Source organism: Falco peregrinus, chromosome 2 (assembly GCF_023634155.1).
Source record: "Falco peregrinus isolate bFalPer1 chromosome 2, bFalPer1.pri, whole genome shotgun sequence".
NCBI classification, from domain to species: domain Eukaryota; kingdom Metazoa; phylum Chordata; class Aves; order Falconiformes; family Falconidae; genus Falco; species Falco peregrinus.
The window spans coordinates 101,370,368-101,382,532 of record NC_073722.1 but is presented as its reverse complement, the minus strand read 5'-3'; the positions used below and the strand labels follow the sequence as shown (position 1 = coordinate 101,382,532).

The window sequence follows — 12,165 nt, the reverse complement described above, 5'->3', positions numbered from 1 at the left end:
ACTTGGCGTTGCAGATCACCCAGTGTTGCTCAGGATGACAGAGCAGACAACAGGTGCCAGCAATCATGAAGCTGGGGTGTGCAGGGGGACTGCACAGCTGCTGCATGGTAAAAGGGAATCTCACCTGGACTAATACATAACTCATCAAGGGGACATGAAATAAAAAGCCACACAGGCACAAGGGAGAGGGGGCAGAGATGTCCCAGGCACCCCTGCTCTGGCACTGGGATGATGCACAGAAAGTCCCTATCTCCCATTCCTGAGGGCAGCATCCAAGGTCTGGCAGCAAGTGGCACCGTGCTGGGCACAAGGCTGTGGGAGCCTCACACAGGTCCGTGCTGAGAGGCAGCAGTGGCCAGGGAAGGTGAGGACCAGTGTGAGCATCCCTACACTCACAGCATGAGCATCCCTGCACCCATGCTCATCCCTGCTCCACCTGCACCCCGCAGCACCCACCAAATCAGTGCCAGGAGGTGCTGGGCTGGCTTAGCGCAGAAGGCAGGCATTCTGCCAACCTGTATCCCAGCTCTGCTAGGGATTCCCTGGAGACACCAGGGAGAGCTGAACTGTTCATTCCCTGGACAACCATCTCCACAACCCAACGTACAGCTGAGCCTCTTGCTAACACACATAGGTGCCACCATGACCTGCCAACCCTCACGCTGTCCATCTCCTTCAAACACTCATCGCCTGCAGGTGCCCAGACCCAGCACCCACCACCAGGACATGGGAAGCTCTGGCCCATCCCACACAGACAGACCCCAACTTCCAAAGAGATAGCAACACGACAAGGTAAGAAAAGGGCAACACAGCCTGAAAATCTCAAGAAATGCTGACCAGCAGCCAGGGCCCCCCAAACATCCTGGAGACCTCACACCTCAGGGTACTCCAACCCTTCAAAACCAGGGCTGAGGCAGGTGACAGGGACAGCAGGGATTGTGCAAAGCCCTTGCAAAACAACTGAGCTGCTGCATGGACCCAACAGGACAAAGCCAGAAGGGCAAACAGCTATTTCAGCTAAATATATTTGTTCTTGGGATGACGTCGGTATGTAAATCGATCATAAATAGACTCAGGCTGGAAATGAGAAGATGGTTCCTGACCACTGGAGGTTAAGTCCTAGAGTGGCCCTTCAACAAGAATTACAAGGAGAAGAAACAAAACTTATTCAAGATGGAACTGGAGAAATCTGTGAAATGGTGACAAAAAGCATCTCTGTGTGACACTGAGACAGGATGCAGCCACCCGAGGCAGCCCCTGAGCACAGGATGGCATTGCCGCAATGACCACTAGCACAGCTCTGCTTGGAACGCCCAAGCCACGCAAGGTGTTAGAAACACTCTGCAGGAGCTCCTGGACCTCCCTGGTGGGCAGAGGAAGCTCCGCTCCTGCACCAAGCACCCCTCCAGTTTCTCCATCTCATGCCAGGCAGGGCCAGCAGAGCTGTGGGACCATCTGCTGCCGTAGCTGCACTGGGCACGGGCTGCAAAGAGCCTGAGAACACCTTCCCCATAGGGACCTGCACAGAGGAGGAAGAGGAGCAGAATGCGGGATGCTGAGAGCCAGGGCAGCAGACGGCACCTCCTCCCTGCCGTCCCCACGGGTGCCCATGCCCTCCCATGTGTGCCACTGCCAGCACAACCAAGCACACCTTTTGTCAGGACACGGCTTCTTGTTTCAGCGTCACCTCGTTTCCCTCAGAGCCGTGGCAGGAGGAGGCAGGCACGCAGCAGGACCACTGCTCCTGGTGCTGGAGGCAGCAGGGGCAGTTACAGGGGAGGAAGATGGGGCTCCCCCCTCCCCCTCCTCAAACAAGCAAAGCCCAGCAAAGTGCGTGTTCCCTGGGTCCTGCAGCAAGCAGGGAGCTCTGCTGCCACACCGTGCCCCTACAACCCTGCGGAGGTTGAAGAACCACCACTGCTGGTGGGGACCCTACCACCCACCAGCTGCACTGGCATCCTCCCTGTCCTGAGCCCTGCTCTGGGAGGTGCAGTAAGCAACCTCCCTGCATCACTCATCATTTTATGTCTCTCAAATCCATTCCACACTGCCATCAAACCAGGCCAAGCCAAGTGCAATGTCCTGCACCGGGGTCAAGGCAATCCCCAGTACCTGCACAGACTGGGAAGGGGGGGGGGGTGGGGGGGGGTGGGCAGGGGTCGGTGGAGGGAGGGAGCTAGGGAGGGGGGGAGGGATAGAGAGCAGCCCTGAGGAGAAGGACTGGGGGCAATACCAATGAGTGACAAGTGGGACATCAGCCAGCAATGTGCACTTGCAGCCCAGAAAGTCAAGCACCTCCTGGGCTGCATCACCAGCAGCTCAAGGGAGGGGATGCTCCCCCTCTGCTCCGCTCTCCTCACAGCCCCCCGCAGCGCTGCTCCAGCTCTGGGGTCCCCAGCACAAGGCAGACGTGGCCCTGGTACAGCGGGTCCACAGGAGGCCACCAAATTGGCCCCAGGGCTGGAACACCTCTGCCCTGGAGAAAAGCTGGGAGAGTCGGGGTTGTGCAGCCTGGAGAAGAGGCGGCTCCGGGCACATCTTCCTGCGACCGCTCAGCGCTTCAAGGGGGCACACAGGAAAGATGGGGAGAGGCTTTGACCAGGGCCCGCAGTGACAGGACAAGGGGCAGCGGCTTTGAACTGGAAGAGAGTAGGTTTAGGCTGGACAGAGGGAAGGAATGTTGCACCGCGGGGGTGGTGACACGGGCACAGGCTGCCCAGAGCGGCTGTGGGTGCCCCATCCCTGGCAGGGCTCAGGGCCAGGTGGGACGGGGCTTTGGACAACCTGCTCTGGTGGGAGATGTTCCTGCCCATGGCAGGGGGGGTGGACTGGATGATCTCTGAAGGTCCCTTCCAACCCACACCACTCTGTGGGTCTATTTCTACTTCAGGCTGGGGAGCTGGAGCCAGCTTTGCCATGCTCCTGCACTGCACAGAGGACAAACCCCCTGCCTGCACCAAAAACCTCCCCTGGCCAGACCTGAGCGGGACATGACTGTGGCAGGGGCAGCATCAGTGAGGCTGCAGATCAGGGGTGAGAGCAGCACAGTGAATGGGGTAACACGCTGCTTTGTTTTCTGTGTGCAGGACATGCCAGGGCACCCTTTGCCAGGTCCCTTGCTGTGCTGGGCCCACTCTTCCTTCATCCCAGCCCCTGCTCCTCTCACTTCCATCCTCAAGGTCTGTTGAAGTCTCGGTTGGCTCTGAGTTCCCATCCCAGGGAAGCTGGGAGAAGCAGCACCGTGGGTGGAGGAGCGCAAAGAGGCCTGAGAACACAGTCAGACTTTTCCTTGAAACTTGTTTGTCCTCTCACACCGCTCCTCCTGAAGGAGCATCAAACAAGCCCGAGCCTGAAGCCTCCCACATAACGTGACTGCAACTCCTGGTCTTCAGGTCTCTTCTCTGCCCTGGTGGGACCACGCACCAGGGGTAACTTACCCCTAGAAAACCAGTGCCCGAGGAGGGCAGCTCCAGCAGGAACAGCTGCAGCCTCCCTCCCTCCCAGCAGTGCCTGAGCAGCATCTCCTCTGAACGAAGTGGGCTTCCAGCCATGACAGCTACCAAAGGGACCTGGTGAGCAGCCAGGTTATGCTTACACGAGAGCACAGAGCCTGCTCAGAGGTGTCCGGCCAGAGCCCAGGCACCAAGGCAACTCCAAATTGCCTTTTTGGCACGAGCCACTGTTGCTTCAATGCATTAGACAGAGGTGAGCAGCTATGATTTGTCTCCTTGACCACCTGGCACGTCTCTCTGCCAGGAGATGGTCTGCTAGGAATTACAGAGGCCACTCTGCAGATAACACAAATCTCTTCCAACAGAGAGCCTGAGCAGTGTCACCCAGGACCTGTGCCCTGGTGTCCACAGCCACCACCTCGAGTCTGCACAGCTTAAATTATGAAACTGGAGGTCAAGTGTACACAGAGCTGAACCTCCCCTTCTGGCCTGGTGCAGAGCCGTAATGGACCTGCTTCCAGGTTTGAAATACCTGTTGGGTCTGCCAAAGCCTGTGGAGATGGACCGAGCTGACAGGCTGAAAGACACGACTACAGATTTGAAGATTTATGTTCCCAGAGGCAATTCATTCAGCAAACAGCATCCATTACATAACGCAGTGACGAGGAGACGAGGAGCATGGCCATGGGGAGGGATGCGATGCACAGAGAAGACCAATGGCAGAGAAGTCCTTCCCAACCGCTCCAGGGAAAAAAACAAAAAACAAAAAACCAACAAAAAAAACACAACCAAAAAACCAACATCATTTCATTCCTCTCTAGCTGGCAACTTGCCACTCAAAAGCCACCTCCTCTGGGAAGCGGCCCAGACCAAGGACCAAGGACAAACAGCCTGCTTCAAGCGCCAGAAGCGACAACAGATGCGACAGCTCACCGGGAAGGATTTTAGGAACAGGTTATCAGGAGCTGTGACTCAGATCAGGAGCAGCAGCAACGACAGCCCTGACCCAAGCAGCAATGCAGCCCCTTGGCTGCTCCAAGCCCACCCAAGCCTCAGCTTGATGCTGCCCAACTTGCAGCATGGAGCCACTCAGTGGGGAGACTCTCCCCGTCCCCCCAAAGCCGGGCGGGAGCCCACCAGAGCTGCAAGGTGCAGGCAGGGGGCTGCCACCACGCCGGCAAGATGGCAAAGCCAGCCAGCTGCCCACCCACCAGGCGCCAAAATAAGCCCAGGCAGTAGCGGCAACTTGGAGTCGAGAACAGTCTGTGCAGCCAGAAGAGGGATCAGCAGGAAGGGAGGGGAGAGGAGGAATAAGCCCTTCTGTATGACATGGGCCAAGCCCAGCACCTCCACCGGGCAGGTGGGTAAATCCAGCTCATACACAAAGCACAGACTGGGGAGCAGGGGTGGGTGTGTGGATGGATGGATGGACGGATGGATGGATGGATGGACGGAGAGCAGCCCTGAGGAGAAAGACTGGGGGCGACACCAATGAGTGACAAGTGGGACATCAGCCAGCAATGTGCACTTGCAGCCCAGAAAGCCAAGCACCTCCTGGGCTGCATCACCAGCAGCTCAAGGGAGGGGATGCTCCCCCTCTGCTCCGCTCTCCTCACGGCCCCCCGCAGCGCTGCTCCAGCTCTGGGGTCCCCAGCACAAGGCAATGGCTTTGAACTGGAAGAGAGTAGGTTTAGGCTGGACAGAGGGAAGGAATGTTGCACCACGCGGGTGGTGACACGGGCACAGGCTGCCCAGGGCAGCTGTGGGTGCCCCATCCCTGGCAGGGGTCAGGGCCAGGTGGGACGGGGCTGGGAGCAGCCTGGGCTGGGGGGGGGGCCCTGCCCACAGCAGGGGGGTTGGACCGGGTGGTCTCTCAAGGTCCTTCCAACCCACACCACTCTGTGAGCCTATCTACCGTTGAGCATCTGATCAGACCCACCACACCTCCTGGACATGCCACAATATTACAAAACACTAATTCCTAAAGAAGATGTGGGCCCTGCTCTCACTGCCCAATCAATTTTTGGCATTATAAACTGGATCTTCTGCAATACTAAAGCAAAGTAACACTGTAAAAGAAAACCAAAAGCACTCCCAACATCCTGGATGCTTCTGGAAGGCACATCAACGTCACCATATTTTGTTCATTGCACATCTAAGACTTTTAAATAGATTATTATGCTTTTAGGCCACAAGTGCCCTTTGCAGCCTGAGCTCTGGCTGAGCCCTGAGCGGACACTGTCCCGACACACGCTGTATGAGCCCAGCAGCCAGCAGGAAGGCAATGACCGCTCTTCCCTGAAAACACCCAAACAGAAACACTGCAAAATCTCACAGTGCAAGCACTGACCAAAAGAGCCTGGAGGATGATTGAACAACAGTCTGAGACATGTGAATTCCCTTGAGAAAATCCCTCAATTCCAGGCTTGGCCAAATAAATTTTAGCTGAGGAGCAGCTGCCAGGAGAGGGGAGCATGAGACAATTTAATAAGGGCCACGTTCTTCCAAGCAATTAGCAATACCTATTGATTTGACACAGGGCTGGGCACAAGAAAATGTGTGTACATACAGCCTCCTGGGACCTCTAGAAACAATTCACAGTTGGATACAAGCAGATGTGAAATTGCACTGGGCAAATGATGAGAAGTGGATAGGAGGAGGGGAGATGGCAAGACAGAGACCTGGTCTTAGCCTTCCAACCCCCTACGCACACCTTTGCATCAGGACTACTGCAGCTGGGAGGGCACAAGCAGCGTTCAGCAATCGCTCACTGGCCCACGAAAGCAACGCCTTTGCTGACGACAACAGCTACCAACAGCTTGGAGCCATCTCGTGTGGTCGGTCCTGATGCAGCCGCAGACCCCTGGTCCATCCCCACTGGTAAGCATCTCCACCCGGCTGTGCTCAGCCCTGCTCTCCCCTGCACAGCTCGGGTCCCACCTGCTCCCCAACGAGGAGTTTGCAGACAGCAAAGCTGGAAAACCTCTGCCCTCGGGAAGCCCAGCTGACCCCACCAGCCCCAGGTGCTCTGCCAGTGCCAGCTCCTCTGGCTCCCCTGGGAGATGCACTGCTCCACCTGGGGACAGGGGAACTCATCACCCACAGCTCTAACCTTGTTGGATCCCACAGACTCTCAAATGTTGCCACCTCCTGGGTGCTGCAATCCTTAACTTCTGATCCTGGCAACAAACCTTTTCTTAGAAACACAAGACGGGGAAAGAAACAGCGATTGATCACTAAGGTCTGAAAGCTACAGACTCTTTGGCCAGCCACCACAAAATGTCCTTCAGGACAGAGAGGGCAGGATCACAAGTGCACTCTGAGGGCTCAGAGAAGAGCTGCACCATTTCTGTGCCAAGCAGGCAATGCTCAGCCAGCTCTGCAAGTGCTGCCTCATCCACGTGCCCAACCCACACAGCCCAGGGCAAGACAACAACCAACCAGCATCAAACCAGCCATTTGCTCTTTTCAGCCTCCACATTGCCCCATCCTTCAGGAATTCTCCTCCAGCAGCCTCATTGGACTCTCACCACCTCTCAAAGTCAGAAAGCCATCACTCAACCCTCCACCTCCTTCCCATGCAGGTCCCAGCCCTCCCTCGCCTCAGCCATCAGCCACCTCAGCAGCTTGTAGCTTTCCAGCCATGGTCACCTGAAGACAAGGGGATTTCAGCCCGACCTGTCCACCCCACAAGCAGCCCAGCCCAGCCACGTGCCCACGGGGACACAGGGAGATCATGGCTCACTCACTCTCATCAGGGTTGGGCGAAGCAAGAATGGCACTGTGCTTCCTCTTCACTTCCTCCACATTCTCCGAAATTTTATCGATGAACCCTCGAATTTCTTCCACCTGTGGAGACGGACAAGAAGCTAGGTCCCCTGTGCTGTGAGAGACCTTCTGGACTACAAGAAGGCACACCAGCATCCCTGAGGGGGAACCTCTGCTTGTGCCCTCTGCCTGCCAGGATGCCCACTCTCTAGCTCTGTCTTCTCCTTCAACTCACACCACACTTTGCTCATCTTCCTCCATCTGCACATGAGATTTTTTTCCTTCCCCGTTCCATTGCCTGCACAGATACATTTTAACACCCCCTACACACATGCCATGCTAAGGGTGTGCTAAAAATCCACGCGCAGATCTTACAGCCACCCACATGCCAGAAGACAACCTCTTGTTTGGTAACGAGAGGCACAAAATTAAATCAATCCCATGCAGAAACTTCTGCTCCACAGAGGTGCTTTCAGAAGAGGTTTGAGAGTTGGTCCAGTTGAGCAGCAGGCTGGAGGCAGGCAGGCTGCAGGCAGGCAGGCTGCAAGGCTCACCTGCTCCCACTGACTGGCCACCCGGCCCAGCTGCGCCACTGGTTTCTGGAGCAGCAGGTGGAGCAGCAAAGCATCCATAGGGCCAGGTAAGACCAGGACAGCCTCAGGCCTGCGTGGAAGCCTGGTTCCTACTCATCAGTCATCTGAGCATAATCCCCAAGGACCCTGAGCATCAGCTAAGCAGCATCAGCCAGGGCAGGACCCCCATCTCCACCTCACCTGCTGCTCCCCACCCACAGTGGGAGCCTGTACTGCAGCCCCACAACCTGCTCCAGCGCTAACAGAAAGGTCTGAACTAGCTTTAAAGCTGCAATGGAGAAACAAATGTCTCACCTGCTCAAAGAACTCATCCATGAAGCGGTCCCGATCCACACTGACAGTGACTTCATCATCGTCGTCACTGTCCTTTGCCTGCAACGACACAGAGAGAGGCATCAACAAGTGCTCCCTGCTAAGTTTGCGGCTCCATTTCAGGAGCTCTTCAGGGGCATCTTCCCCTTCTCCTTTGCTCACTTGCTCCCAGGAGCTGGGGCAAATGCCAGCCAGAGCACAGGATGCCCCAGGTGCTGCCACACCAGAGCACTAGAGACAGCGAGGGAGCCGAGGACTGCCAGCTCCAGCAATAAGGGCACGACGCAAAACACGACTGCAGCCAGCTGCCACACTGCATGGCCTCCCCTGGCAAGCACAGAGTAAGATTTATAACACCTATGCGTTTACAGAGAGCTGGAAGAGGGAACTTTATGAACGATCCTCAGCTGTGCGTAGTAAGCACAACAGCTCTGCAAGCAGCAGTAATGAGAAACAGAAAGGATGCTGCGATGGGAAAGCACGAGGGATGCTGTGGAGTGCAGGAAAGATGGGAGAGAACAGAAAATACAACAGAACTAGTAAAGCCACAGCAGGCAAATGAAGGGTTGTCTTTGTCTGCAGGAGCATGTGTGTCATTGTCACCAGAGATAAAAACACCTCCTGTCCCAGTGAGGCAGAGGATGTAAGCTTGCAGGGGAAAGAAAAATTACAGTCCTCTGTATACGCAGACATTTAAAAGATTATTATCCAAAGCAGATACATGATGGAGGGAAATGGAAAATCAATGGGGTGGAAAAGTTTTTCCTTACTCCAAGTCCACTAGAGAGAATGATCCAGTGGAATGGAGAAGATTTAAGAGAGAGGACTGTCTCTGCTCATCTCGTAATTGTCCCACATTTTGCAGATGGTTACACATCACCCTGCGGCCCCTTTGCAGGGAGCTAGCCAATGCAGTCTGCAGAGTCTTGCCTTGAAATAAGCCAGGTGCAATACCTATCCTTCCCCCTAAAACTGTCTTTTCAGCCTAGGGTGACTGATTTGGGTGGTCACCCAGGGGAGACCTCAGCCTTGCCACCCTCATGGCACCCTTTGCTTTGGTAACGACTTCACAAAATGCTTATCCAAAGACCTTGAGATTGGAAGGCTACCATGATCCAAGTAAAAATCTCACCCTGCCAAGGAAAAACAGATGCGCTGCTGTCCCTACCCCACCACTCTGTGGGCACAAAGACTAAATGTTCCCTGAAGCTGGGAACTCAGAATCTGGCCATTTTGGCCCCAACCGGACACCCACGCCAGGGGTCAGTGGTGGGAGGTGCCTGCACAGCGAGGCTGGGACATGGCAGAAGCCACCAGCCTGGGAACAGGTCGGTGCATTTAGATTTTGATGGAGCTGGGTGAGATCAACCTGAGGATGAGCACCTAGAGCCTTCTCTTGCTTTGACTTGGATCTCTTCCCTGCATTGCTAAAAGCACACTGCTGTGCTGGGAGTACGGAGCGGGAGCGAGGTCGGTGCCCCTACGTCCTTCTGGTAGTGAGGGGCCCAAAACTGAACCCAGGATTCAGGTTGCAGCCTCCAGACTGGGATGATCCCTGCCCCGGCCCTGCTGGCCATGCTGTTTCGGACACCGGCCAGGGAGCCGTACACTCCCTGCAGAAGGCAATGCCCTTTGCATCAGGCAGGACCCAGCTTCTTCCCTGAAGCCTTCTGCCTCCAAATTCGGCACTTTGCTCTCACACCAGGTCCACACGAGCCTCTCCCACTCCCCACCAATGGTCACAGCCCAGCACCGAGAGCCAGAGCACGACTCAGGCTTAGCACACAGCTGGGTGCACAGTCAAGTCCAACACCAGCCACACGGCCTCAGGGCCAGGATATGGCCATGGGCTCTGTTACACGCCTCCTGCACCTCGATGCCACCAGGCAGCGAGGCTGGAGGGACCTGCACCCTCTCCTCCTCCCTGTCCCCTGCCACTGCTGCTCCAACCTCACTCAAACCCATCTTAGCAAAACAACGGCGGTTGCCCTCAAGCCCCAGCTCCAGTGCTGTGTCACTCGTTCAGCCTGCGAGCCAGCCTGGCTGCACCAGCACAGTCACCACTGGCTGTAAGCAAAGGTCCACTTGGGGTCTACAAATGAACCCAGAGCAATGCCTACAGCTCCTCCATTACTCCCAGAGCACCACAGGTGCTTCCCCAGCACCCACAGCCTGTGAGCAAGAAGACACACCACCAAGGTTAAAAAGCATCATCTAAAGCTAGGAAGGATGCCTACATGGATGAATGCCTGCTACATGGATGTAGCTACCATTCACGTTTGCATTTCAGTTTACATGCCACTAGAAATCACACTTGGTTTGTGCCATGCTTGATTTTAAGCATCAACTGCCTTCAGTTAAGATGGGTGGTACCCCATCTTACAACACCCTTAACTCCTGCACAGAGTGAGGGACATTTTGCCAGCACACACAAACAGGCACAGTTTCTGCCTGCCTTACGCTGGCATTATCCCGAATGGCACACGCGGTCACAAACTCCCACCTACACCCGGCTCCACGGATCTCAGAAATACATAAAGCCAACAGAGCCTGGGGACACACGTTGCGAGTGATGGAAGATGCAGCCACCAAAGCAAATGCCACTCTGGACACACGAGCTGCCAGGTCATGGCATCCTCCTTCCCACCACCCTGCCCAGCCTCTTCATATCAGCAACAAGGACATCCCTGACAGCCCCCACAAGCAATGGTCTCCACAGGTGGGATTTCAGTGGTGAGGTGTCTTCTTCATTAGCTCAGAGCAATGATTAGGCTGCTGGATGGTGAGCTGCATTTTGGGGAGGTTTCTCAGAGGAAATGAGGCTGTTTTTCCAGTTGATCTCCTGCACCAACCGTACCACTCCTGTGCTCCTTCCAGCCCTGCTGACTCCAGCACCATGTCATGAAGCTTTTCCTCCCACCACCCGACCCATCCCCAGCACCTGCCACAGACAGACTGGCTCATCCTGCACCTCAGGGCACGAGGCCCCGCACATCACCCTGCCTGGAGGCACACCCCACAGCGCAGGGGCTGGTGGGGGTCAGGGCAGCACTGCAGCCCCGGTGAGGGCAGACAGCCTGCGGGGCTCTGTGTGCAGAGCAGCTCTGCCAGGGGACACAGGGGACAGTACCTGCCTGCAGCCCTGGACCACGCTGCCATGCACCCAGCAGGATGATCATCTACAGAAAGGGATCAAAGGAAAAGGGGTGAAAAGCAGCCCTGAAGAGAAAGACTGGGACAGACCGGTGGGTGACAAATGGGGCATCAGCCAGCAACGTGCACTTGCAGCCCAGAAAGCCAAGCACCTCCTGGGCTGCATCACCAGCAGCTCAAGGGAGGGGATGCTCCCCCTCTGCTCCGCTCTCCTCACAGCCCCCCGCAGCGCTGCTCCAGCTCTGGGGTCCCCAGCACAAGGCAATGGCTTTGAACTGGGAGAGTAGGTTTAGGCTGGACAGAGGGAAGGAATGTTGCACCACGCGGGTGGTGACACGGGCACAGGCTGCCCAGAGCGGCTGTGGGTGCCCCATCCCTGGCAGGGGTCAGGGCCAGGTGGGACGGGGCTTTGGGCAGCCTGGGCTGGGGGGAGGGGGCCCTGCCTATGGCGAGAGGTTGTGTTACAGATTTGCTAATAAGTTAAGATTGATTGACTTTATTTGATTGATTATTTGATTTTATAAAATTATTTTATAAAATAGAAATATAGAAGGATAAGAAATATATTTTAATGAAACTTATAGTTGCACAGTAAAAGCTGCTATGAGATCCTCTGTACATCCCGTACCAAGGCTAGAAGAATGGGCTAGAATCATTGTTAAAACTTAGGTAATAAATTTAGGGTTTGAAAGGTTTCTTTGTATTTGACCAGTCTTCTGTATGTAGAAAGTGTATTGAAATGTCAGAATATGAGATGAATGGAAACTGGGGAGAGTCGACTGGAATAGCTTGTGGTTACCTGCCAAGAAACCGTGAACTTTAGTAAAAGGTAATTCCGGCAGGGGGAGATCGCGACCACCGACTCATATACCACCTACCCAAATCGT

The 12,165-nt window shown here is 55.5% G+C and overlaps 1 protein-coding gene across 2 annotated transcripts in view; it reads right to left on the bottom strand.

Moving 5' to 3' along the window:
- STX1A (syntaxin 1A) overlaps positions 1–12,165 on the bottom strand; it is an 89,957-nt gene that overhangs the window by 64,565 nt on the left and 13,227 nt on the right. For both annotated transcript variants that reach the window (XR_008745739.1, XM_055795507.1), the window contains exons 2-3: positions 8,108–8,185; positions 7,202–7,301 (exon numbers count right to left, since the gene is read on the bottom strand). Coding sequence is in view for 1 of the 2 variants with exons in the window: in XM_055795507.1 (XP_055651482.1) it covers positions 7,202–7,301; positions 8,108–8,185 (178 nt within the window). In the remaining variant the exon portion in view is untranslated. The remainder of the gene's footprint in view (positions 1–7,201; positions 7,302–8,107; positions 8,186–12,165) is intronic.